Here is a 15004-nt window from a genome sequence, read left to right as displayed (position 1 = left end):
ACACCCAAGGAATTGTCCTGACATGAGCTGCCCTGAATTGCCCCAAAGAGTTCACACTGGGCACTGTTTTCCTTTACAACAGGTTGGATCCTTCACACTGAGGATTTCCCGAGCCAGGAGCTCTCCAGGCAGAGATCTGTGTCTCTGGTGAAACCCCTGCCAAGGAGATCCCTCAGTGATGCTGGCCTGTCATGTTTGTCAGCAGAGCAGGTGGAAGGAGCCCTAAGGCCCAGAGGCTGTTCCAGGGTGGCTCCTCTGGGCAGAGGTCAGCATCACCAAGGTGACTCAAAGCACTTTGAAAATGCAGCTTTTAGAGATATCAAAGAAACAAGCAAAACTGACTCTAGTGCTGTCTGAACTGCTCATCTTCCACTTGTTTGGGGTACCAACCTACATCCACCTGAGCTTATGCTGCCAGCCTTAGCCAAGCTCACACTGATTTCTGCAGCCTTTTCGGAGTCACTAAAGGTTTGGCTCCTGTTATCTGCTGAACTTGAGTTTTCTTTCAGCTTCTCAGCTCCATGGGTGGAGGTGCAGAAAGAGGATGGGATGCTGAGATGGCCCTGGAGCTCCAGGCTCAAGCATCCAGTCTCTCGAGTCCTGGGAGGTTCATGCGTCACTGCTGCTGAAATCCCCAGCCAGGAGGGCTGGGAGAGGCAGGGATCATCCTAAACAAAAACAGGGCGCCAGCTGGGCTGCTGGCATTGCAAAAGGACGTTTCACCTGCTTCATCCTTCTTGGTGGCACAGGCAGGGAGAACCTCAGTGCAGGAGGGCTCAAGCTGCTGGGGATGGGGACAAGCACCTCACCAGGCCTCAGGGACCACAGATCCACACCAGTAATAACACCACAGTCTCAGTCCAATGACATCACTCCTCTAATCCCCATGTCATGCCCGTGGTGGTGACAGCACAGAGTTGGCTGGGCTGCAGTGCCCCTCTGGATGGTGGCCTGAGGTCCTGGGGAGGAGCACACAGGTGTGGGGGTGACAGTGCCCCACACGAGCTGCAGCACCTTGGCCAGGATGCACAGACAGGCACAGGGAGGGGGGACAACAGTGAGGGAATGCAGCCGTGAGGGGACCACGGCTTCCTCTGAAATGAGCTGCACCTGCTCCTCCTCATCCTTGCCACGGATGTGCAGCAGAGCCGGGGCACGCAGGGCGGGGTGTCGCAGTCGTATCCCCCAGCCCAGGCAGGGAGCCTGAATTCCGCTGCAGCTCCATCGCCCCTGCTGCCGAGGCATCGGAGCAGGGACAGGCGGGAGTGCTGCGCTGCCGTGCGCCGGGCAGGGGCACCGGGCCGGGCTGATTCACACGGGGAGCCGGGGGCCGGGCTGCCGTGGGAAAGCGCGCCCGCCATGGCTCCCGAGCGCCGGGATTGCTTCAGCGGGGGTGCAGCCAAGATCCATTTCACAGAGGGCAGAGCAGATCTCGGCTGGGATTTACCAGTGACTAAGCATGTGCTGGCACGGGCTGCCCCAGCGTGAGAAAGGCAGGGCTGCTCCTCCTCCGAGGTGTGCCCGCTGCTGCCCTGCACCCCCGTGCCCCGGGGCACCGGGCGCCCTGCTGTGCCATAGGGACACCGGTGGCAGCGGACTGGGGGGCACTCAGAAGCCTGTGGGGGCTGCAACCCCCTAGTCCCCTCCTCCCAAGCTGGACTCTGCCCTTTCCTCATCCCTGAGGCCAGGCAGGATGGTATGAACAGAGCCCCTGCATTCAGCCCACTCAGCACATCGGCCCCCAGGCAGGACTGGGGCGTGGGCAGAAGCTGCCACCCCCACCCTGAGCCTGGCACAGGGGCTGGGAGGACCCCGAGATGTTACAGAGATGCCAAACCCTTCTGTCAGGTCATGGCCGCTGCTCACAGCAGTTGCACCCCAGTGATCCAAGGTGCCACCATCTCCTGCTGATTCACCTCATGAAGATTTTTGGGGCCACAGATAATCCTGCCGTGATGGATCTGTAGAAACCACACTTTTCCAAGAAGAAATAACCATCTCTTCTCCAGCAGAGAGGCTCCCCACTTCCCTACCCTATATACAAAAGATCCACCCAAAAAACTGTTCCACATCCCCAGGAGCCAAGCATCAAGCCTGAGGCCATCACTGGTCCTTGCAAAGCAGCCGTGCAGCCCAGCCTGTGGAAGTGGCAGCCTTCCCCACTCACTTCATCTCTTTTGGCTCATTTTGTCAAGGCATTAAAAAAAATTAATTGCATTTTTTTATTACAGCTAATTGGTGCTGCTGCTTAAGTGGCTTATCTGGCTCCTGAGCTCGTACTCTGGTTTTGGGAAGCTGAAGGTGGTGAAGGCCCAGAGGCTATGGGGTGGCATGGGGCAAAGAGCCTCTTGGCAGCACCCAGCAGCCTCAGAGAGTGGAGAATGCCAGGATACCCCTGTGCTGCTGGGCATTCCTGGCCCAGGGAGTGAACTCTCCCTAATTCACAACAGTCATGAACTTTAGAGAAGCAGAGAAATTCGTGCAAGGTCACTCTGTGCACCCAAGCAGGACAAGAAGCCTGTGCCCAGCGTGCTCGCACTGCTGCTCAGGAATCTGGTGGGCTCCAAGCTGCCAGGGTTGGGCAACCTGATGGATTTGGTGAGTGACAGAGGGCAGGGGAGCCCCTTCATGTCCATGCCAGCAGGGAAGGCAGGGGAAGAGGATGTCCTTAGGCCCTGCTGCACCCTCCTGGCTGGCAGTTCAATGGACAGCTGGTCTGGGAGCTTCCTGAAAACCTCTGACTCTCCAGTGCTGCCTCCATACCCAAGAGGTACCATGCCCCACCCCTCCAGGCTCCATGTCACTCTCCAGCATGCAGCCCATTGTCACTGTCATGGGGACTGGGACCAGCACATGTCCCCAGCAATTGCCTGTCCCTTCTGCCTGCCTGCTGCAATCCTACAGATCCCTGTGAGGGTGTGGGTGCCTGTCAGGGGGTGGCATCTCGGCTCTAGGTCCAGCCTGTGCGAGCTGGGATGTCCTCAGGCCTCAGAGGGACCATCCAATGCCTGGTCAGGCTCTGCAGAAATGCGGGTTCCCACAAATCACAGCATCATTCTGCTTCCCTGGGCTTTCACCCAGATGCATTGCCCGGGTCCCTGGGTTTGAGGGTGAGACCGAGGAGGGCTTTGCCCTGCTCAGGGCAGGGGGACATGCTCAGCCCCCCGTGATATCAGTGCTCTCATCTTGCCCCCAGCATGAGCAAGGAGCAGCGCAGGGCTCTGTCCCCAATTGCTCAAGGGGTTGTTCCCTGATGCTGCTGTGCAATCAGAGGATTGTCACAAAATCCCCTTTTGAAAGTGATGCAGTGTTTTCCATGTCATTTGGGTGCTTCCAAGATCACCCCTTGTCCATCTCTGTCTGTCTGTCCACGCTGCTGCTCTGCAGGACTGGAGCAGTGGGGCCTCAGGGAACTAAGTCCAGGTGTCCTTTCTGGCCAAAAGGCTGGGGATGTGTGCTGGTTTTGTGGAGGCTGCCAGTGGGAATCGTGCTGCAAGGCAGAGCCAGGACCTGGTGGCAAGCTCGTTTCCAAACAAATCAGCCTGCCTCGTTCCTCCTGCAGGCAGCTGTGTGGGAGCAGGGCCATGGCTGCCCCGTGCCATGAACCCAACACTGCTCCAACCCCAAACCAGCAGAGTGGCTGCCAGCCCACACCAGGGTCTGCCTGGGAGCTGGAAAAACCTTTCTGGTTTCAACAGGCTCTGGAGCAAAGCCCCTGGCAGGGAACTGACTTGTTCTGCTTAGTGACGTTGCTCACCTCTCTCCCTCCTTGCCTTGGGTGCAATGTACAGAAAACAGCCCCTAAAAACAAACAGCTGACAAAAGGTGTTGTGGCACATCCCAACAACCAGCTCCCAGTCCAGGAGGGAGGGGAGAGGAAAGGGAAGGTGTCAGGACTGTGATGCTCCCAGGGAGCTTTAGTGCTGCTCACTATGGGCAAGTGTTTGGCTGCCAGCTGCACCCTGTGCTTAGCCCCAGGTACCATCCCTGGGTGCTCCCCAGCAGTGGGATTTAGGGAGCTCTTTGGGGTCCAGCACCTGGCACATGTGGGCACTCAGAGACCTGTCTGGGTACATTTTGGCAAACAAAAAGTGGTTGAAAGCATGACTTAGTGTTCACAGTGCTGCAGCAGAGCCAAGCCAAGCAGAGCCAAATGAGAGCCCAGAGTGTTTTGGGGTCCACAGCCTTCATCCCCAGCTTCTGTCAGACAAGAGAGATCAAATCTTGAAGCCACAGCTGAGATTTTGAGTGTCTGCTTGATGCTTGAAGGCAGCTTCATTGCTGGTGTTTTCTGGCCAGGGAGCCAGGGTGGGCAGTGCTGGCAGCCTGTCTGGAGACATGGCTGGGCACACACAGAGGGAGCCCCTCTGGAGGGGGTTCTTGGGCTTGTGGCTGGTGCCTGTGCCTGTCCCTGCTAAGTGGGACAGGCCTTGCCCTCATTTCCCTGCTGTGGTGCATGTGATGGGGGCTGCCTGTGACAGGGGTGCCCAGCATGGGTTTGTGCCCTGGGCAGGCAGGAGATGCCGGGGGAGCACGATGACCATCTCACTGACCTCCCCCTCTCTTCTCTCAGGTGTGCAATTGCAACAAGTACCTGAAGGTCTCACGGGAGAGGATGAAGCAGCTGGTGGAGAGCAGCAGACAAGTGTCAGGGGAGCACAGTGCAGGTGAGTGGGTGGGTGATTCCCCCTCCTGTGCCCTTCCCGGGGACTCTGCTCTGGACAGAGCAGGACCATCCCCCTGGGCCTGGGGGTTTCTCAGAGGGGGATGAGAGTGCCCTGCCATCAACCTGCCACGGGGTGCAGACCCACAGAGCTCTTTCAGGTCTGGTTTATGTCTCTGCCCTGGCTGCCCTGTCCTGCCCTGCAAGGCACAGGGTCGTGCATGGGATTGCCCAGCCGGGGGAGTTGGTGACATGCCAACAGTAGCTCAAGTGACAGCCTGAGGCCTTCATCACCTGAAAGTGAAAAACTCAGCTTTGGTGGTGAAATGCCTCCTGGCTGGGGCTGCTCACAGTGCCTTCCTCACCTGCCCAGTGCCTCTTGAATTAGGTCAGGCTGCAGAGAGGTGAGTCAGTGCCGCCTGCCCCAGCGGGCTCAAGGGAGAGAAGGCTCCTCCATACCCCAAGGTGCATTGACCCACACACACTCCTTCCCACAGGGAGACCCATTTTGGTGGCAAACGACACCCATGGCAGACCAGAATGGGAACGTGCCCCTGCTGCTGCTCCAAGGCAGCCCAGGCTCTGCTCCAGCCCTTTGGTGGGTGCATCCCTTCCCATCTGCAGGGAGCAGAGGGAAGTGGCAGCTGCTGGGCACTCCTGGCCGGCTGTGGCTTTGCCGGGGCTGCACGTGTGGCTCTGGGCATGAGGAACGTGGTGGGGCAGCTTTTCCCAGGGTGCTGGCAGCCTGGGAGTGCTGTGCTTCCCCAGAGGCCGGGACATCCTCCCCAGCGGTTTCTCTGGTGAGGGCACTCTCTGCATGTGTACCCAGCGACCAGACAGGCCAGTTCAGCCAGTTCCAGAGTATGGGAAATAGAAATGCTGTGGTTTGTGTTCAGAGTGAGCCGTTTTCCCTTCCCCCTTTGGGATAAGGTTGATGGAGCTGAGAGGGTCTCACACAGCACCATGGCTCCCCCACACAGACTCTTTCAGGGACCACCTTGCTCTACTCCTTACACTCCATCTGCAACAGCCTGTGTCCCCATTGGGCTGTGCAGTCTCCTGCTGGGTCCCCCCATGTACCTGGGGGATTCATGGGGAAGGAGCAGGTGGGACCCCTGTGCTGGCCATGTCAGCCATGGCATTGGAGCGTCCTGCAATGGGGAACATCCTCTGCCTGAGCAGGCAGGGCAGGGACCAAAGGTGCCACAGCATCCCCAGAGGGGTGGTGGAGACATGAGACAGAAGCTGTGATTCCCAGCCAGGTGGGCATAGCAGGGCTGGAGACTTGCCAGCAGAGTCCCCTGTGACCCAGGGCTCTGGCCTCATCCTGGGGGTTCCATTTCTGTCTGGATTTTGCTAGGAGCTGCAGGGATTGCAAGCAGGGATTGCAAGTGTGAGCTTGACTAGGTTGCCCCAAAATGTCCCACCTTGGGTCAGATATTCAGGAAGACAAACAGGAAGGGTGTGCTGACAGTGTTCTGTCAATGCTTGGTGGGGACAGTGGTGGCATTGGAACAGGCTGGGCAGCCACAGAAGTGGGTCAATAAGAAAAATCTCACCTGTTCCCTGATTTCCTTTACATTTTCCTGCTGCAGCAGTTGGTGGCAGGACCTGCTCTGCCCTTGTCATGGCCCAACACATGGCATGGGGGTGTTCAGCACCCACAGCCTCACACCAGGACTGTTCCCTGTGCCATGACTCCAGCCCAGGCCACGTTGTCCCTGTCATGCCCCAGACCATGGCCAGGTGCTGCTGCTTGGCAAGAAAATGCCTTTTCCGTGCTCCTGCTTCCAGGCAAGGAGTGAACCTCCTCCCACGGGGGCCTCACCTCTCCAGGGAGGAGCTGGTGGGTGCTGGAGCAGATGGGTGATGGGGACAGATCCTTCAGGACCACCTCTCAACACAAGTCTGCATCTGGCCCAGGTGCTCCCAAGTCCTGGGGTCCAGCTGCATCCAGTGCTGCTTCATTTGGTTCCTGGATTTTTATAGCAGGGCTTCCAAGAGATGAAAGGACAATTATTCATCCTGTAATAGCTCACTTTTACTTGGACCTAGGACTTTCACAGGTTTTAGGGAACATAATCCTTGACACAGACACATTTTTCCCTGCATGAGGGTTTTGACAGAAGTGCCACAAATAGTTTCAAGCCCCGACAGCTTTTCCCTGTGATTTCCCAGGGGGATGCTCTGAGCAGCTCAGGTGCCTGGAGCAGACAGGGGCAGAGAGGGGAGCAGGGCTGTGGGTCACCACAGGGCACAGGCAAGTCCTCCCTGGAGGCAGTGACAGATTGTAGCTCCCAAGAGACCCAGGGGAATGGGCTGTGTCACAGGCTCTTGTCTGGTATGGGGAACTCTTGCTTAGTCAGTGCAGTAAAACCAGCTGGCACAGGGCCTCAGAGCTCGGTGGGTGCTCTGCCAGATGAAATCTGGTCTCTGGGAAAGGCGAGGATGTAGCATATTCCATCGGGTTGGGAGCTGCCAAACAGAGGAGGTGAATTTAATTGCAGAATCTCCCCTCACCATCTAAAATGTGCTGCAAAAGATGAAAACAGTGGATCTTGCTGCTCTTGAGTTGGTGGTGCTGACCAGGCAGGGTGCAGCCTCCACTCCCATGCTGGGTGGGCACCCTCCCTGAGCAGCTGCCAGCGCTGGGGCTCTGGACACAGGTGCAGGATAAGTCCCCGATGGCCCCAGCAGTGGCTGCAGGAGCAGCTGGAGTGTCCCTGCACTGGGTGACAGGATGGCATCGAGCAGCTGGGGCACCCACCTTGCCCCTGCCAGCCTGAGCAGTGACTTGGGGTTTCTTTCCCTTCTCAGCCCTTGGCTCCACCCCGAGCCTGGGGAAAAGCCAGCAGAGACAGCTCAAGGCAGGTGGGAGGAAGTGCTGCAGGCCACAGTGTGGGGAAGGCTGGGGTGCCAGCAGGACTGTCCCTCCTCTACAGCCACTGCACTGGGGCAGCTGAGGGCATGGGCTGGTGGTACCCACTCGCCTGAGACAGGAGCTCTGGTGGACATCAGGAAGAGTCCCCTGCATGCCCAAAGCCCTACAGCTGGAGGCTTTCCTGATCTACAGTATTTGGCTTTGCTGTGAGCATCACACTTGTCTTGTTGCCATGTGGAAAAGGTGTGAGATAGATCCTTGTGCTGTCCTGGGAGTGGTCTTGCACACATGGATCCTCACTGCTTTGTACCAAACTCCGTTTGTAGGGCCAAGGCACCCCCATTGTCTTGGGCTGCTCTGAATACTTCTGCATGGAAGGGGATGAGTTCCTGAGGGGTTGCACCCCTGGATCCAGGCAATCCCCTGCCCCCTTCAGCCACTCCATGCATTTAGGCTCTCTTTTCTCCAGGGTGCAACAGAATAACAGGAGCATCTTCACGTGCCCAAGCAGGTCAGGGATGGGACCAGGGGCTGCAGTGGTGAGACCAGCCAGAAACACCCCCCAGACTCAGCCAGCTTTCCCTCTTCAGTGGGACTCACTTGCTCATTTGGAAAAGCAGGGCAGGGCTGGGACCCGGTGACATTGCTGTGTGTGCTGGTTTGCAGAGCTCTGCTATGCCTGCTGACAGGGGCATTGTGCCCAGCGTGGCCTGGGAAGGAGCTGGGGGCCATTCAGAGCCGGGGACCATTGCGTGCTGCTCCCAGCACTGGGTACAGGGGCTGGCAGGCTTCTCTTCACAGCGGCACGGGGAGATGAGAGCAGCTGGAGCTGCCTCTTGCTTGAGCTCATCCTCCCTCCTCCACCCTGGGAACATCTTAAGATCACGGCCAGGCTGCTGCAGCCCAGGTTGCACAATCCCGGGTCCTTTGTCCTTTGCTTATCTGCCTTATCGAGGAGGAAAAGATAACCAGGTATCTTCAGTGCCCTGCAATCAGCACATTTCTCAGGCTCATAACTCCTCTTATCAGGCTGATCTCTCACCGAGGCCGAGGTTTCCCATGCACCTTTGTACTCCAAGAATGCTCCCAGGTCTGTGTTCAGCCTTGTGCAAAGCCTTGACAAAGCTTTGAGCTTTCTCCCCAGCCCCCCAGCCCTGGCTGCAGCTGAGCCCCCCACACCGCTGCAATGGCTCTGGCAGGGGCAGGGCCCAGGGCTGGCACAGGGCCCGGGGCTGGCACAGGGCTCAGGGCTGGCACAGGGCTGCCGGACCCACAGCCTCTCCAGAGGCAGCAGGAGCTGCCAGGTGCTTGCCTGAGCCAGCTGGGACAGGCACCCAGCTCCTCGCCCCAAGGCCTTGGTTCGGGCCGGGGTGACACAGAGGGACCTGGGCTAGAAACAGGGCCCGTGGGGCAGGATTTTGGGCAGAAGTACCTGACTCCCTGGGAAGTTGTTGGCTGCCACCCTGATACTGAAACCCTGGGGGTACCCAGAGCTCACACAGTGGGGACAGGTTGTTCCCAGACAAATCAGGGCTGGGTGGGCTGGGAAAGGGGAATGGGCAGAGGTTCAAAAGAGGATCGGCCCTGATCCTGCTCTGTCCCATCTTTCCAAGCCCTGCTGTGCCCCCCTGTCCTGCTGGGAAGTCCCGGTGCTGTCCCAGTAGTGCTGACCCAGCATTCCAGCATTGCAGCTGACACAATAGGCTGGAGGGACTGCAGGTCACCAGTGTCACCATCACGGTGGCCTTTCAATGTGACCCCCACTAAGAGCCCCTCTGTGTGGGGAAATGTGCATCCCCTTGCCCACAGTGGGCAGCCCCTGTCCTGTCCCATGTCCATCCCACTGGGCTCAGCCCCATGTCCATGAGCAGGACCTTGCAGTGAGGCACATGAAGCTGCAGCTCCTGTCTCATCCCTATCTCGGGACAAGTCACTTTGCCCCCACAGCCTCCCTGTGGCAATAGTTCAGGGTTTTTGTGGGACTACCAGAGTGTTCCCGGTGACTGTGGGTCCCAGAGGCTGCCATGTCCGCTCAGGTGAAGGGACTGTTGGTCCCTTGGACTTCCCAGAGCCTGTTCAGTGCCCAGGGTGTGGGATGGGCCTCTGGCATGGGTCTGCCCCACTGTCTTGGTGCTGGTGATTGGGGGCTGAAAGAAGGAGATCCAATCCAGGCTGGGGAGCTCCTGCTGCACCCACCTCATGGAGCATGGGGCCACCCCACCCTGGGGCATACAGTAGGGGCTTGAGCAGAAAGCAGGGCTGCTGCAGAGGTGACAAGTGTGTGCAGAGGTGGGATCCCACCACTGATAGTGGCCCTGCTTAGCTCAGGAAAGAACCTGATGCAGAAATAAGCAGAATGGGGGTGCTGCAGAATCCCCTCTCCCTTGGACATGGCAGCATTTGCTGGCAGTGAGACATCATGGTGGGAAGAGCAGCAGTTTTTGCTGTTCCCATGGGATTCATTCCCACAGGTGAGCAGGGGTGGGCAGGAGCTGTGAGTGGGAAGCACGTGCGAGTCCGGGAGGAGATGGCTCTTGTGCTGAGCACTGCCCAGCTGGGGACAGTGCCAGGGGATGACTGTTGCTGCCCGTGGAGCTCTGCAGCACTCACATGGGGGTGCTCAGCTCTGGGGGGCTGGGGGCTGCAGGGCTCAGCCCCTCACCCAGGGTCTGTCATCCCCAGGGTGACCCAGCCAAGAGGAGGAGAGGTGAGTGAGAGGCAAAGGGGTTTTTATTTTCAAGATGTTTTATAATGGGATTATTAGTTCCCAAGAAGTGTTTCGAATTGATTTGATAAGGAATGGCTTTCCTTTCTCCTCCGCGGCGATGCGGTGGGAATCCAGCCCTTGGTGTGAACCTCACAGAGCTCTGCACGCCACAGATCTGACAAGCTCCCAGCACAAAGGAAGGATACACTGGGTTCCCCTGCACCCTACACATGCCTTTTGCTCCATCTCTGCTGGAACTCCAGGGTGTGCAGCATCCAGGCAAGCTGGGATGCAGTCCCAAGGGAGCTGTGGCTCCACTGGAGAGGTGTCTGCCTGTCTGAAAAGCTCCACCCCCCCCACCCCCCCCTTTCCCCTGGAAACCCCTGTTTTTCTGGGGGACCCAGCCTTTCCCAGCTCAGTTTTCCCGCATGCCCGGCTGGCATCCTGTGCATGGCGCCTGGTGGCCCTTTCACCCTGTCGGTGAGGGGAGCACAGGCATCTTCAAAAGCCCTGGGAAGAATTTGGTGGGAGGGGGAGAAGGGGTTTTACAAGCTCCCATTCAGAAATGGTCACTTTGAAGTGATGTAGCATTTTCAACCCTTTGAAGAGCCACAATTAGGAGGGGGCTGGTGCAAGCAAAGGCAAAACTACGCGGTGACCATCACAGCTTTTCTCTCCTCAGGCTTTTAAGGAATGAACTTTCCCTCCCTGCCTGCCTTTTTCCCACGAGCCCAGGGGGTAGGATTGGGGTGTTTGGGGGAGCTGGAGGTTTCTCATCCGCCTGTGCAGGGAAGGAGGAGTTTGCCATTGGCTTTGCCCACCAGCAGCAGGACAGCAGAGGGAGCGTGTTGGAAGAGAGAGCAAATTACTCCATATCTCTGCAGGCACACAGAATGGCAATGTCCTGTCAGTGTGCTGGTGCCGTGCTCTGTCCAGGGAAATTTTCGGGTCCGTGATGGGGAAAGCTGTTGGCCATGGGTGCTGCGTGCTGTCAGTGTCATTTCCATTGCGTTGGATCTTAAAGTCCCACCCAAGGTTGATGTCCCTCCCTTCGGGGTCTGGAGCACAAGAGCAGAGAGGATAGGAGAAAAAAGGGTGCCCAGGCTGAGGCCACCCTATGCCACCAAACACAGGAGTGGCACTGGGCAGAGAGGGGTGGGAACAGAGTGAGGACAGAGCCGCTGTTCTTGACTTGGGGATCTGCCACCCGCTGGCAGGCTTTATCCTGGAGAAACACCTGGGAAATGGACTCCCCCTCCACATCCCTGGGGTGGCTCAGGAATCTCCCAAGAGCAGCCTGGGTGTTTCACCACTTGCCAGAAATTTGAGAAAATGGGAAATTGAGGTCATTGTTTTCCCTTTAAGGATAGATGTCAGTGTCCACAGCAGATGTGGGGGATGAAGGAAAGGCCTATCTGTGAGTGAGGCCATGGGACAGTTGTTCAGGGCACAGTCCTGATGAACCCAGCTCTTGCCCAGTGTCTCAGATGGGGCTTGGGGCTGCTTCCTCTTGTGCTGTGGCAGCAAACCCCAAACTAGTGCTGCTGCTGGGCAATGTGGTGGTGAAAGGCTGGCCTGCAAATCCCCCATGAAAACACCCCCAGTGACAGCCATGACCCTGAGCATGGCTGTTGATGTGCTGGGAACTGGGGGTGACCGTGCCCCACCAGCTTGGGCTGGTAATCTGCCCTGGGGAGGTATGGAAGGTCTTGGGGAGGGGGGGGGGGGAGTCTGGGGAGCCCCCCCTGAACCAGGCTCCCGTGTGAGCTGAGCCTTCCACACTTCCCCAGGGCTGTGGCTCTTTCTACTCCCGCGATGGGCTGGCCCAGACCCCACCGCGCAGCTGGGGGGTGACTCTGCCAGGATGGCATGGCCGTTTCAGGGCTGTTCCCAGCCGTGTTCCCCCCCAGCATGTCCCAGCTCCTGACAGCTCTGGAATGCAGGGAAGGGCCAGCTGGGAATGCTGGTGTCCTTCTCCATCCCAGCTGGCTCCTGGCTCCTGTGATCCTGAAAAGGGTGAGGTGAACACCCCAGAAGTGCCGCTAGAGCGATGCAGGATGCCTTTTGTTGTCTTAATTAGTGCCTGAGCAGGACAGATCCCCCTGCCAAAACGGGGACATCCCACAGCAACAACTGCAGCCTGTTCCCGGCTGCCAGGCACCCTGATGGATGGGAGGCAGCTCAGCCCTCGGCTTCCGCTGCCCGGATCTGCAGAGCTGCCGTGCCCCCGGGGAGCCCTCAGCGGGTCCGGACTGCGACTCAGGGCACTCGCTGTGCGATGGCAGCGATCCTGGGGACAGGGCTGGGGCAGACAGGCACTGGGGTGTGTGGGTGCGGGGACAGCTCAGGGACCTGCGTCACTGTCACTGTGCCCCTTGCCCAGGGTACAGGGGAGGGTCACACGCTGGGGAAGGGGCCCAAAGCCCCATCTCCGCGGGCAGGTCGGGAGAGTCGAGGGTGCCATCAGCAGCTGATCACGGTGGTGGTTTAATTAAAGCAGCAGCAGGGGTTTGCCTGCTGTTTGTCTGCCCCATAACGCAGCCGGGCGGGCGTGGGGGCACAGCCCCGCTCCGAGAGCAGCCTGGCCTGGCCTGTGACCGGAAGGCAAACCAGCCGCACCCAGAGCAGCAGCAGCACTGGAGCCATCACCCAGAGCGGAACAGGCCCCAGGACACAGCGAAGGAACTGCAGGAGGTGCCCGGCAGCTGCAGGGGAGCAAGTGGCTGCACGGGTGCCACACTTAGGGCAGGCAGCTGCTGGATGCTGGTGACCAACCACCTTCTCCCGAATTCAGGGGATGCTCCTCCCTGAGATGCAGGGCAGAGCCTCGACCCCTGCAGGGATGACAGGCCCATCACAAGGTGGCTCACGTGGTTAAGCACAGATTCCACTCATCACACCAATGACTGGTGGTTTGTCTGCTGTCTCCTCTCTCCACAGGCTGCCCGGGGAGCCAGAGCTGCAGTGTCACCGTGCCAGTCTGTGACACAGCCCAGCCTGGCTGCACCCCACACAGCGAGCAGGCGGAGGGGACGGAGCAGTGCAGGGCAGCCACGGGGCTGGCAGGCGACACAGTCCTGCAGGTCACTGCCATCCCCCCCGGCGTGCTGGACAGAGCAGAGCTCACCGACTTCTATTGCTGCACCTGCTGTGGGAAAGTGTTTTGGGAAGGGTCCCATTTTGGACGCATCGTGTCCCAGTTTCAGGATGTTCTTGTGGCCTCTGGGAACACACAGAGCTTCTATAAGCTGAGCTGAGCTGAGCTGAGCTGAGGAGAAGCACGGGGGCTCCACAGGAGAACTGGGACTGCCTGGTGAACCTCAGCAGATTCTGGGCTGTGGGTTTCTGGAGAGAGGCTGGAAGTGGGGAGGCAGGAGCTCTCATTTTGGGATCAATCACGGAGAGCACTGTCACAGGTGCACCCGTGGTTTGCAACAGCCCAAAAATACATGGCCTCCATGAGATCATTAAAGCAGAGGTAGCTGAAGAATGGGCACTTTGTTTTATTTCTGCCCCTCTCCAAACTACACATGGCAAGATGGTGGGAGGGCTCTGCTGAACAAAACCACCACCCCAGCAGTGCTGACTCCACCTCACCCATGCACCCCAGTGCCTCTCTGCCCACTCACTCATGGGAGCAGGAGCTGCATCCCCAACAGCAGCACAGGGCAGAGAGCATCCTGAGCACTCCCAGCCTGTGGGACATGTGCCAAGCCTCAACCCATCCCCAGCATCCTGCTCACCCTGACCCTGTGCTCCCAGCACTCCTGGAGGCAGCTGGTGAGCACAGGCCTGGAGGTCTGGGGAGGCTGAGCATTTCTGGGCTAAGGGAAATTTCTGGTGCACGCTGGCACCTGCACCCACTGGCACCTGCACCCCCTGTGCTGCAGCCTGGGATGCCCCAGCAGGGCCAGGCTGGTCCTGAGGGGGCTCCCAGTGGTGCCAAAGCTGCCAACCTCTTCCCCCCCTGGGGAGACGCCTCAGCACAGCCTGTGCCCAGGCTCCGTGCAGGGTACACAGGAGAGACAATAAGGTATGTGTGGGCCCACTAATACCAGGAACTGGAATCACTGGTGGGACTGGCCAGAGGAGGCTGCATCTCACCATGGAGATCCCAGGCATGTCCTGCAGCTCCAGGGGGCTGCTGTCCAGTGTCTCCCAATCAATGGCCAAGCTCACACCATTCCATCCTGAACAGAGGATCATCTGCAAAATTCCTCCTCTAATCTGTTTTAACTGCCAGGACTTGCTGTTATTGTTGAGAGGCCCTGAGGAGTTCTTGGCTGAGTTGTGACATTTATGAGCTAGTGAAGCACTGGCCTAGGCAGCTCATGGCACAGTGCAGGACTCATTTTCCCTCTTCCAAATGTCCTGGCTACACGGTGCCAGGGGCTCCTTCCTCCCAGGGACATCTCACCCTCTAGTTCAATGCTTTAATAAAAGAAACACACCATTTTCCCACTTAAAATATTCTTCTTTTTCATAAGATCCATAATATTAATGCCTGAACATTAATTAGTACAAGTGACCCTAAAAGGCAGCCACTCCCACACTGCCAGTACCAGGCACTGAGCAGCCCAAGCCCCTCAGGCTCCACACAGACTACTCATCCTTGTGTCAGCATCCTGTTTCTTCAGGGTTTGTTCTGGGAGGGCAGAAACTGGGGATGAGTCAAAGCAGGAATGATGCAGAGCCTCCAGCTGCTGGCCCCCACAGCGTGCACTGCTTTGTCTGCCATGAAATCAAACTCCAA

At 58.3% G+C, this 15004-nt stretch overlaps 1 protein-coding gene across 1 annotated transcript in view; it reads left to right on the top strand.

Annotated features, from left to right (window-relative positions):
- The window catches only part of EXD3 (exonuclease 3'-5' domain containing 3), a 255511-nt gene extending 240792 nt beyond the window's left edge, over nt 1–14719 (top strand). Inside the window, 2 exon segments of the mRNA XM_036393870.2 lie at nt 4574–4667; nt 13192–14719. Of these exon segments, the coding sequence (XP_036249763.1) occupies nt 4574–4667; nt 13192–13508 (411 nt within the window). The 3' untranslated portion in view covers nt 13509–14719.
- Nucleotides 14720–15004: the final 285 nt, after the last annotated feature.

Source organism: Molothrus ater, chromosome 20, assembly GCF_012460135.2.
Source record: "Molothrus ater isolate BHLD 08-10-18 breed brown headed cowbird chromosome 20, BPBGC_Mater_1.1, whole genome shotgun sequence".
Taxonomy (NCBI): Eukaryota; Metazoa; Chordata; class Aves; order Passeriformes; family Icteridae; genus Molothrus; species Molothrus ater.
This window is presented reverse-complemented; position numbering and strand designations above follow the sequence as displayed.